This window comes from Rhincodon typus, chromosome 39 (genome assembly GCF_021869965.1).
Source record: "Rhincodon typus isolate 14 chromosome 39, sRhiTyp1.1, whole genome shotgun sequence".
Classification (NCBI taxonomy): domain Eukaryota; kingdom Metazoa; phylum Chordata; class Chondrichthyes; order Orectolobiformes; family Rhincodontidae; genus Rhincodon; species Rhincodon typus.
In genome coordinates this window covers 16162867-16175199 of record NC_063370.1, presented here as the reverse complement: position 1 = coordinate 16175199, position 12333 = coordinate 16162867, and the positions used below count along the sequence as shown (strand labels likewise).

General features: G+C 42.4%; 1 protein-coding gene across 1 annotated transcript in view; it reads right to left on the bottom strand.

Moving 5' to 3' along the window:
* LOC109915208 (synaptosomal-associated protein 25) overlaps positions 1-12333 on the bottom strand; it is a 110969-nt gene that overhangs the window by 15763 nt on the left and 82873 nt on the right. The window contains exon 5 of the mRNA XM_048618423.1: positions 6226-6343. Within this exon, the coding sequence (XP_048474380.1) occupies positions 6226-6343 (118 nt within the window). The remainder of the gene's footprint in view (positions 1-6225; positions 6344-12333) is intronic.

The window sequence follows — 12333 nt, the reverse complement described above, 5'->3', positions numbered from 1 at the left end:
GGTGTCTGATGCAGACGTAATAGTTACAAAACCTGACACAGTGCCTTTTACACTGAAGTATGTTTCCCAACTGAGGCTTATCCAAAACACCTCCAAAGCTGAAATCAGGTAACAAATGCTTTGAACCATTATCACTCCAGATCATGCACACATGCCAGCAATCCCAATGCCTCAGTGGAATTCTACCACGAGCAACGTGCAATCAAAGTGCATTGTGGCTTCACCAAATATGCACATCCATAAAAAGGTATTTGTATAAACACTTTTATGTAACTACATGAGGGGGTATAGCTGTTTTTTCTTTCCCCATCAATTTTCCCTTCTGAGTTCTGGAGGTGAGCTCAATGGACTTGGATGTGAGAGTCCACAGACACTCAAACACTGCCGCTTTAAAATAATTGTTCAAATCATGGGTCTTAATCTTTTGAGAAAAGCAAAGTTAAAGCTTCCACATTTATTGTTCATAATCTGTTTCATGATGTATACTTCCAGACCACAAATGCTGTTCCTGTTGTCAATTTTTTTCAGTCACATGTTTGTGTCAACATTTACCACTGCAAACAGCAATTGTTTCTCCACATCACTGTAGTGACCACACTTCAAAAATACTCCATTTTCTGTCAAGCACTTTGAAATATCTTCAGGTTGTGAAAGGCTCTACTAAGTGTTTCTCAATTCGTTTTTTCCTATGCTAACTGTAATGATGCTGCAGCTGCAATTACTTGCCACTAAATGACACTCTGGGGAAGAATCTGAAGGCCCTTTAGCAGGACTTGTATAGAAAGATAATTTTGATTAAAGTCACTTCAGGCTATTACCATGGTATTTAAATAAGATATGAAATTTGATTTCACACTTGTACAAGTTCTTTAGTTTTTTTTAAAAGGAAACAACTGCTTGGTTTACATAAACGTATAGGCTGCAATTCTCTTAAATGAAGGCAGAAGTGTCCTCAGATGATGAGTCCTCAACATCAACATCACATCAAGATCTGTAATTTCTATGACATAAACAGTTTATCTTATTCCAAGTTCTGTACATAGGTAACAAATGCTAAATATCTGTGGCCAGGCTCCACATACTAAATGCCAAGCTTTGTGTGACTGTAGCCAAAGTCTTTGTACTCATGCACAAACCCTACATACCTTTGGCCAGGTTTAGATACCTATGACTAAGTTCTGCAACCTCACCAACAGGTTCTGCATTCTTTTGACCAAGCACTACATCCCTGCCTGCAAGCTATGTGGAGGTATAATGAAGTTCTGCATCCCTACAACCAAAATTTGCATCTCTACAATCAGGATCTGCATCTCTATGACCAAACTCTGCATCCCTATGACTACGCTCCACATATGTATGTCCAAGTTCTGCTTCCCTACAGCCAGAGGACTATTCGAGATTCTTTTTGCCCCAGATGATTTTTATGTGGCTTTTTTTTAATGTGGGTAGGGTATGTAAAAGAATCATGATAAGGAATCACACCTTCATGAAAAAGGCTGGATGGAATAGAGGGGCATTGTAAAAGAACAATTCAATGCACCGTCAGGAACAGTAACATCCTCGCTGTCTACAACCTTAAGTGCCCTGATATAACTGCCTTGTATTGAGGATATTGATTTCTAGGCAACACTGGGGGAGTAGATTTGGGTACATCCAGGCAGATGGCGATAGATGTCCCTTCAAATTCCGATTCAATTACTGGAAAAGAATATGGTGCTATATCATGGAAACACCTATCAAAAAGGTGGGCCTAACATTGAATACTGAATACAGGAGTGGGAACGGGGTTCAGCTTTTGTCTGCTAGTCACAGAAGGAAGTTGTAACTCCACACAGTTTCATAAATGCAGCGTATTGCAGAAGTATATTTCAGTGAGGTGTTTTTTAATAGTGACACAACACAGAGGTTGGCTAACTGCTGTGGCTAACAACAGAAAATAGGAAGTCAGATTCACAAGCAAGGTAGCATAAGACATAGAGATGGAAACAGAAACATAGAGATTCTGATGGAGCCATGTGATTTGTGCAAACGAATCTGAGCAAACGTTTTATTCATTCCTTATAAGACTAACATTCATTTCCCATGGTTACATTTCCCTTCAGAACTCCCTTGTGGCAGATGATCTTCTTGTTAGTCCATGTAGTGAAGGAGCTCCCACAGTGCCATTAGTGAGAACCAAGATGTGGACCCAATGATGATGAAGCAATGGTGATCTATGTCTGATTCTGGATACAGCAAAAGTTGCAGATGCCAGTGTTCCCATATCCTTCTTGGTGGAGGCAGTGGGTTTGGAAGGTGCTGTCGAACACAGCACCTGGTGACACACTGCAATACATCTTTTAAAATGGTATACCCTGGTGCTTCTGTTCATCGGTGGTGAAGGGGGTGAATGTTTAAGGTGGTAGATGTGGTGCCAATCAAACAGACTACTTTATCTTGGATGTTATGGAGCTTCTTGAGTGTTACTGAAGCTGCACTGATCCAGTAAAATGGAAAGTCTTCCACCACACTCCTGATTTGTACTTTGTAGATGGTGGACAGGCTTTGAGGAGTCAGGAGGTGAGTTTTGGCCTGCTTAAAGTAACACAACATGGACCCATTCTGATCATAGTCACCAATTGGCTATTACAGTCTGCAGACTCAGATCTGACCCCATGGAATGGGGCTCGCAGGGGCACTTTGCAAGTTAATGTTGTAACTTTATTATAGGTTTCCTTCTAGACCAATGAAAAGCAGGAGTGTTCCAAACCTTACAGAAAAAAAACCCTCAGACTTCCTTTTCTTCAAACACACTCTCCATTTTGACTCTCTACATATTTGGGGAGTGGTTTCTACATGTTCCTTACTGCAGCCTCCAAATTCCTGCCCCCCGCTGCAAGTCAGGCAATGGAATTGAATGGATTTAGGTAGGATTCTTGGAGTATTTACTTAAATGAGATCCTAGTCGGGTCAGCACAATTCACCAGAGCTATAGGCAGGTGGACACAGGCATGGATGGGTAACACAGTGTGCTCCTGTCTCATTGAAGGATTCAGACATCTAAGACTCCATTTCCCTAGCTATTAAATATTGACCCAGAAATTTGCTAGTGCACAGCATACCACTCCCAGAAGTCAGATCATTTGAGTTTGAAAATTCTTTCTGGAACTGCGAGGCGAATAGGATGTCTGGGACATCAGTGAGTGATGGGCCAATCACCCTTAACCAATGAGAGCTAACAAAGGGCAAATAAAGAAAGGAATGAGCGAAATACAAATAAAGTGGATTAAAGTCAAATCAGACACAGAAAGAGAAATATAGAGGAAACAAATTGGTTATGAGAAAGAGAAAGAGGAAGAACAGAAAATAAAGGAAAAGTTAAAAAAAATTAACTTAAATGCTAAAATCTTTTGGGACAATGTAATACCTGCAGGAAGGAGACCCCCAAAATATCAAACATTCCCCTTCCAAGCCAGAGAGCTTGAGTGGTCGTGCAGGGGCTTACATCTTGTTATTAAAAGGATCTTACATCACTAAACACTCTTCCTAACTTATTGCGATGAGTTTAATTCATATTTATGCCACAAATCCAGCAAACTCACTCCTTCTCAACATGTCAACTGGGTGAAAAGGTTAATTGGTCAGGCAATTAGGGCCCTGAAGAGGTCAAATAATGGCAACTAAGCATATCGACTAACCACCTCCCTGATCACCTCACTCCCCAATGGCGAGATAGGTGGCTAGGAGACTCCAGTGAGCTGCTTGCTGGGTTATTCAGGGGGAAGGGCCCCCACTTACCCCAAATTGGAGGCACAAATAGGAGAGGGACATGGCCAATGAAAGCCACACATCTATATGTGCCCCCAATCCCTTTCTGCCCAAAACTTTCAACCAGTGAGAGAATAAAAAAAAAAATTTACCTTCTCATTGTAGGATCCCTTGAGGAGTGGGCCTTGACTTTAGGACTATGGAGCAAGGACTGTGATAGAGTAAGATACTTGCCTTCACTATGCATGGGACAGTATGCAAATCACCTACTTAATCAACTGACCGGTGGACGATCTGGTGAGTTTCCTTACTGGTGGGGAAGCTGTGTCAGTCACACATAATAAGCTTGCCCCTCTCCCTCCCCTACAGTTAAAAAAAACTGTTGGACAATTCTGTTGTACATGTGTGACAAAAGTGCATCTTCATCAATTCACCAGTTACTTGCCATTTGGTCATTGTTCACCTTCTGTAGACTGATGGGCAGCACCTTGGTATGTGAAGGCAGTGGTGTGGGTTCATGTCCACACACAATATTCGGTGGACAATCCAATGATGTACAGAGCAAGTGTGGCACTCTCAGACATCTTCTGTGTGAGACATTAAACAAGACCCTGATGCCCCCTCAGGCGAATGTAAAACAGCTCACAGCTCTAATGGGCAAAGAGTAGGGCAGTTGCCTTGGTGTCTGACCAATGTTTATTACTCAGCCAACATCATTAATTAGCTAGTGTCACAATGCTGTTTCTGAGACCAGGTCTGCAGTGTTCCCTACCATATGATAGTGCAGACACATTGAACGTCCTTCATTGGTTGAAAAGTACTTTAAGCAGTTCTGAGATTGTGAAAGGCATTGCAAGTCTTCCTTCTTTGTTTTTACTGGGTGGGAATTTGCCTGCCAATGGTTAGGGATTGTGCTATAACAACATGGAAAAGATACCATTTAAATTATCTGATCTACTGTGGGAATACATTCACTGACCCTTTGCTCCCAATGAGAACCATGCTCACAAGCTTTATGGCCATAGGTAAGATGTCAGCTGTGTTGTGTTGATTCTTTGGGTGGTGTACTCTTTGAAGTTAATGCTCGGCTGGGAGCGTGTAATCCACCAATTATCATCATCTGTCCATTTTCAAACTCGTCCAGGTGTATTCCATTGCCTTCTCTTCCTTCCTAGGGCTATCTGCTCATCTTTCAACAATCCTGGACATGTTCAGAGCTCAAGGCAGCGTTGTGTTTTCAACACTTCACCAGTGACTTTGCTGTTGTGTGCAAACAGCACAAGTCAACTTTGCACATGATGAACAGAAAGCCACAGAAAGGTTACAGCGGAAAAAGAGGTTATTCGGCTCTTCATGTCTGCACCAGCAATAAACTAGCAGCCCATTCTAACCCTGCTCACCAACATCCAATCCGTAGCTCTGCAGGTTAAAGCTCTTCAGGTGCAGATCCAGGTTCCTTTAAATAAGTTGTGGGTTTCCACCTCAACCACCAAACTAGACAGTGATTCCAGACACCCACCATTCTCTGAATGAAAAAAATTTCCTCACATCCCTCTAATCCTTCTACTGAACAAATTAAATCTGTGCCCCAACATGTTGGAAGATACTGAATGCCTGGATTATAGTGATCTGTTTCCTCATCAGTTATTTAATCGCCACAATACTGGCCAGTAGAGTATTGCAAATATTGAATGTAGGGCGTTTATGAGTTTGCTGAGATCAATCTTATTTCTGAAACAGCAGCATTCTGAACAGGTGAATGTCCTCCTCAACTAATCTCTTTCAAAAACTCTGTCTCCTGCAGCCTAACTCATATCAAGTCAAGTTCATTCCTCAGCTACCTGGAGCTCACTGAAACACACTGGCTCCTGTTGTGGCAATATCTTGATTTTTAAAGCTGTCACTCTTGTGTTCAAATCCCCTTCTCTATTCTTCTAATCTTCTCCAGCCTGCAAACCTTTGAGATATCTGCTTTCCTTCAATTCTGGCCTATTGCGACATCCCCAATTATAATCCCTCTACCACTGGCGGCTCTACCATCAGAACTTATGAGCCAAGCTATGGAATATCCTCCTTTACACCTCTCGAACTCTCCCTGTCTTTCCTCAAATATTCCTTAAACCAAGTCTTTGTCCTAGCTTTTGATAAGCTTTCCTAATATCTCTTCATGTGGCATCAAGTTTAATTTCTTGGCCAGTGCCTTGGAACGATTTACTCAAATTGTTGTTGCTGTCATTTCCCCCCGAGACACAGGTTGGTTCACTGTGCATTTCCAGCCCCTCACATTACGGTCTAACATGGGAAATAATGTCTAAGGGAATGAAAAAACTTGCATATTTGCAGATTGCTTCTCAAAGCACTACTTCATTCATGAGGCTGTCAGCGGCTGTATGGAACCGTGTTATTTCTGAGCAAGCAGGTTTCAGGCAGGCATGCAGGCAGGCAGAGGGGCCTCTGGGGCCGACAGTTGGCACCTACTTATTGCAGGGGCAGGAACAAAGGCCACAGCATTTGCCCAGATCCGAGAGATTTTTTTCTGCTTCTTTCATGTCCTTATTGATTTGATCCATTCCCTCTTCAATCCTCTCCAGTTGCTCTGAATGAGGAAGACAGTTAGTTTCTACAGACACTGACAACAAACGAGCAGGGGATCAGCGAAGCCCCCAAACTGATTGGGGTTGGACCAAGGTAACGGTAAAGTGAGATACGGGCACTTTTGGCAAACTTCAGGCTGTTGGATGTTGATGCCCCCGATTGGCACCCGGACCACACTTTACAGCAGCCCCTTTCAGTGTGGGATTCTCTCATCCCTCTGAAGAATTACACACTTTTTGAATGAAGGAAAAGAGAGAAATGGACAGACAGAAAAACAGTACCAACATGGACACAGGAATTTCTTGCATATATCTGACTCATTACACCCAATGTTGGGCTTTGAAAGCCAATGGCTCAGGACTGAAGGGAAAGTTCTTTGGGTTTTACTATACCCTTTCTCTGTGGCTATGAGTGCTCATTGGGGAAGGATGCTTGACCTGCAATTTCAGTATAATACAGATCACGCTTCAGACAGTAGATCCTTTTGCATGACTCCAAAAACATGCTTTGACTCTAAGATCAGCTAAGAGCCTTCAACTGTCTTTTCCTTTCCTCAAAGTAACCACCCATGTTTTCAAATTGCTTGCGCCCTCTATACATTTTATGAAGATTGTTCAACAATGATTAATGTGCATGCCTTAATGTTTGATTTAAACGGGATAAATCAGGGAGAATAAGGCCAGTTCTCTCAGTTGGCCAGGTGACCAGCTTATGAATAAACACCAAAGGTTCAGGGTTCAATTCCTGTTCTGGCTGAGATAGACTTGGGACAGCCTCCTTGCCGCGCAATATGAAACCACCACTGAAAAACTGCCAAAGAAACCAGCCCATATGGTTCCAAGAAAATTTGGTGAATTAGATACAGAATTGGCTGAGTGGCAAGAAGCAGAGGTAGATGGTTGAGAGGGATTTTTGTGATTGAAAGTTTGTGTTTTTTGAGGTTCCATGGGGATCAGTGTTGGGCCACATGCTGTTTGTGGGCTGTGTGTATATGATTTGGTCTTTAATGTAGAAGGGTTGATCAATAAGTTCACAGATGATACAAAAACTGGTGGGGTGGCAAATATTGAGGAAGATAGCCTTAGAATACAGGAAGATACAGATGGGCTGGTTAGATGGACTGATAGTGGCAAATAGAATTCAGTTTGGACAAGTGTGAGGTGTTGCACTTAGGCAAGTTAAACAAGGCAAGTGAATACATGATGAACGGTAGGACCCTGGGAAGCAAGGAGGATCAAAGGGACTTTAGTGTGCATGTCTGCTAGTCCCTTAAGGTAACGGGACAGGCAGATAAAGTGGTTATGAAGGCATATGACATACTTGCCTTTTTTAAAGAAAATTGCTATTTTTGTTCTGCATCATTCAGCAGTAAATGAAAATGTTAAACACACTTTTCCTAAGTAGCATTGTCTGAATCATGTCACATATATCCAAGGAATCCAGACTTGATTCTGTCACAGCACTGCCCTGTGTGCTGTTAGCTGAGGCATAGAGTTTAAGAACAGGGAGGTGATGCTGAAACTGTATAAAACATTTGTAAGGCCACAGCTTATGTACCTGTGTACAGTTCTGGAATCCACGTTATAGGAGTGGTGTGATAGCACTGAACAGGGTGCAGAGGAGATTACCAGGATGCTTCCAGGGCTGGGAAATTTTAGTTATGAAGAGAGATTGCTTTCCTTGGAGCAGAGGAGATCGGGGCGGGAGGTCATGATAGAGATAAATAAAATTATGAGGTGCAATGTACAGGATAGACCAGAATAAACTTTTCACCTTGGAGGAGGGATAAATGACCCAGGGCATAGATTTAAGCTAAGGGGCAGGAGGTTTAGAGGGGGAAATGTGAGGAAAGATGTTTTTACCCAGAAGGTGGTGGGAATCTGGAACTCACTGCCTGTAAGGGTGGTTGAGGCTAAAATGCTCATAACAATTAAGATTTAGATGTACACTTACAATGCCAAGGCTGTGGGCCAAGCACTGGGAAATGGGATTAGAATAGTTAGGTGCTTGTTTCTGACTGATGCAGACTTGATGGGCCAAATAAAAGCAGAGTGTTGGGGATCTGAAATAAAAACAGAGAATGCTGGCAAAACTCAGCATGTCTGGCAGTGCCTGTAGAGACAGAGAAGCAAAGTTAATGTTTTGAGGCTGCTCTGACACTTCTTCAGAATTCAGAACACTCATAACAGCTCTGAAGAAGAGTCATATTGGACTCAAAATGTTAATTCTGTTTTTTAGTCTCTCACAGATGTTACTAGAGGTGCTGAATTTCTTCAGCATTTTCAGTTATTATTTAATAAATAGATAGTGCTGTACTGAATATGTTAAAATATCTGCCAACTTCATTAATTCTCTGACGGAAATGACTGACTTTAAATGTTGTTAAATTTCCCTAACTGCCTGAACAATCACCAAGGGGCTTATAATCCTTTGATTATCAAAGGGATTACTTTAATTTGTTTAAGCCTACTTTCTGTGCGTCATTGTCAATTGATTAACATGAGCAGATACTCCCAAATTAAGTCTCTGTGGATGTATTATCCAGAAGAGATACAACTGATGTCCTGAGATATGAGACACTATTGTTATTGTTTATTATGTTTAAGACAGAGATTGATAGATTCTTGATGACCAAAGGGATGAAAGATGTTGGAGGTATGCAAGAATGTAGAGTTGAGGTTAAAATCAAATCGGCCATCATCTTGTTGAATGGTGGAAGAGGCTCAAAGAGCTGAGTTGCCTACTTTTGCTGCTTGTTTGTACATTAGCATGAATGGTGCTCAAATTGATGAAGCACAGTGAAGTATTTGGCAGCTGTGTGCCAATAGCATTTCTGGAATGGGATACTAAGGACAGTCCTTCATCTCGTTTTGCAAATACAATACTAACTGGAATTATGTTACTGCTTGTTTTGCACACACAGGGATCAGTGCTGGGACCTCAGCTGTTCGTGATCAACATAAATGATTTGGAGGAAAATGTAGCTGGTCTAATTAGTAAGTTTGCAGACGATACAAAGATTGATGGAGTTGTGGATAGTATGGAGGATTGTCAGAGGATACAACAGGACATAGACTAGTTGGAGGCATGGGCAGAAAAATAGCAGATGGGGTTTAATCCAGACAAATGTGAGGTGACGCATTTTGGAAGGTCAAGTACGGCTGAAATTACACACAGAATGACCCCTAGGAGTATTGACATGCAGACGGATCTGGGTGTGCAGGTTCACAGATCACTCAAGGTGGCAGTGTAGTTAGATAAGGTAGTAAAAAAGGCTTACGGTATGCTTGCCTTCATTGGAAGAGGCATTGAGTATAAGGATAGAAAAGTTATGCTGCAGCTTTATAGAACTTTAGTTAGGCCACACTTGGAATATTGCCTACAGTTCTGGTCACCACACTACAAGAAGGATATGGATGCTTTAAAGAGGGTACATAAAAGGTTCACCAGGATGTTGCCTGGTATAGGGGATTTTAGCTATGAAGAAAGGTTGGATGAACTGGGTTTGTTTTCACTGGAACACAGGAGGTTGAGGGGCGACCTGAAAGAAGTTTATAAGATTGTGAATGGCATGAATAGAGTGGAAAGTATGAGTCTTTTTCCCAGGGTGGAGGGGTCTATTACTAGGGGACACAGGTTCAAGTTGCAAGGGGGGAAGTTTAAAAGAGATGTGCGAGGTACATTTTTCACACAAAGGGTGGTGAGTGCCTGGAACGCGCTGCCAGAGGAGGTGGAGGAAGCAGGCACAATAGCAGCATTCAAGAAGCTCCTGGATGAACACATGAATAGGAAGGGAATAGATGGATACAGGTCCTGTAAGTGAAGACAGTTTTAAAATGGAAGGGTAAAATGTGTTGGTGCAGGCTTGGAGGGACAAAGAGCCTATTCCTATGCTGAATTGTTCTTTGTTTATACCTTGAGTTAAATTAGTGCTGTATTTGTTGCCTTTATATTGTCTGTAAGTTTGGCCCTGTAATCATGCTTTGAAAGATGGCTCCCTCGGTGGCTTAGTTGATAAAGGCACTGAGCCCCACACACCACAGGCTTGATTCAGGTTTTATTGATGTTAATGGGCTAAGCTCAAGTAACAGTGAAATGGAAATGGCTTTAGCACCAACAGATTGAAGCAGAAGTGAAGAAACAGCCAGAATTCCCTTGCTCCAACTCTGGAATATGCATGTGTCAGAAGAGGGCCAAGTAGGGAGAGTTGTAAAGTACTCCTTGGTTAACCAGCCTGACAACACTTCCAATGGCTCACTTTATGTTCAGTGAGCAGGTCAATATGTCTTCTTTAGACCTGGGTTGATTGAGTGCAGTAGTTGAATTGATGTCTTTGCATTGTTTGTCCAGGGAGAGAAAAGGCTGGATGGGTGAAATAGATCAGGATGAATGCCCCAGATCACCTTCTCCTTCTCGATCTGCAGTCAGCGCTGTTAGAAAATGGGAAAGGATTATATGGGGTGGAATTTTTAAAGTGCATCCAGCAGAGCTTTTGTTGCCATTATGTAGATAGTCCTACTAAAGAAGGGCAGTGCTAGGCCTAATCCTAGGGAATGAAGCCGGTCAAGTGGTTGAAGTGTCAGCGTTGTGAGCATTTTGGGGATAGTAACCATAACTCTAAGTTTAAAACTTATTACAGAAAGGAATAAGGACATTGCAGAAGTTAAGTGTCTAAGTTGGGGGAAGGTTGATTTTAATATCATTGGACAGGATCTGACAGAGATAGACTGGGTGCAGCTATTTGCAAGTAGGTCTACATTTGGAAAGTGGGAGTTTTTTAAAAAGTAGTATAGTGAGAATTCAGGCAAGTGTGTTCCTTTAAGAGTAAAGGGCAAGGGCAGCAGATCCAGGGAACCCTGTGTGTCAAGGGATATTGAAAATTTTGTAAAGAAAAAGAAAGAAGCATATGTCACGTACAGGGGAGGCTCTTCAAAAGTATAGAGACTGCGGGAGGTTGCTTAAAAAGTAAATTAGGAAGGCAAAAAGGGGCCACAAAATACCTTTGAGAGATGGGATCAAGAAAAACTCCAGGGCTTTATTTATATATCATCTAAAGAGTAAGGGGCAACCTGTGCATGGATATGAGTGAGGTCTTAAATGAACACATCATCTGAGAAGACACTGTAGGGGATTTCAGTTGGGATGGTGAGAACACTTTAAAATTAATAAGGAGGAAGTATTAGATGTTTTATGGGGATACAGGTGCATAAATCCCGAGGGCCTGATGAGATGAATCCCAGGCTCCAATAGAACGCAAGGGAGGAGTTGCTGGGGCCCTGGAGGAAATATTTAATACATTGCTGGCCACAGGTGAAGCACCGGATGATTGGAGAGTAGCTAATGTGTTTCCTTTGTTCAAGAAGAGCAGCAAGGATAGGGCAGGTAATTACAGACCAGTTAGTCTGACATCAGGGATAGAGAAATTATTGGAAAAAAATTCTGAAGAGCACATCAATACTTTGAGGTTGGATGGCTCGCCGAGCTGGTTTCTTGTTCCGCAGACATTTCGTTACCGTGCTGGGTAACATCCTCAGTGCAGCCTCCGAAGAAGCATCAGTGTGTTTTCCCGCCTGGTTTTTAAACTCTGGGGTCCGTTGAGATGGATTGCCTCACTTCTGGTTTTCCTTCATAGTAGAATGTATATGGGGTCGAGTTCAATGTGTTTATTAATAGCATGCTTCGTGGAGTGCCATGCTTCCAGGAATTCTCATGCTTGTCTCTGCCTAGCCTGTCCCAGGATCTTGGTGAAGTCGTGGTTCTCCTTGTCCATGTGGATTGAGATGAGTGAGTATTGGTCGTGTCTTTTTGTAGCCAGTTGGTGTTCATGTACCCTTGTTGTTAGTTTCCTTCCTGTTTGTCCAATGTAGTGTTTCTCGCAATCTCTGCAGCAAATTTTGTAGATGGCATTGGTCCTGTCCGTGGCGGGGAGTGGGTCTTTAGTTCGGGTGAGCAGTTGTCGTAGGGTTGACGTGGGCTTGTGTGCCACTCTGA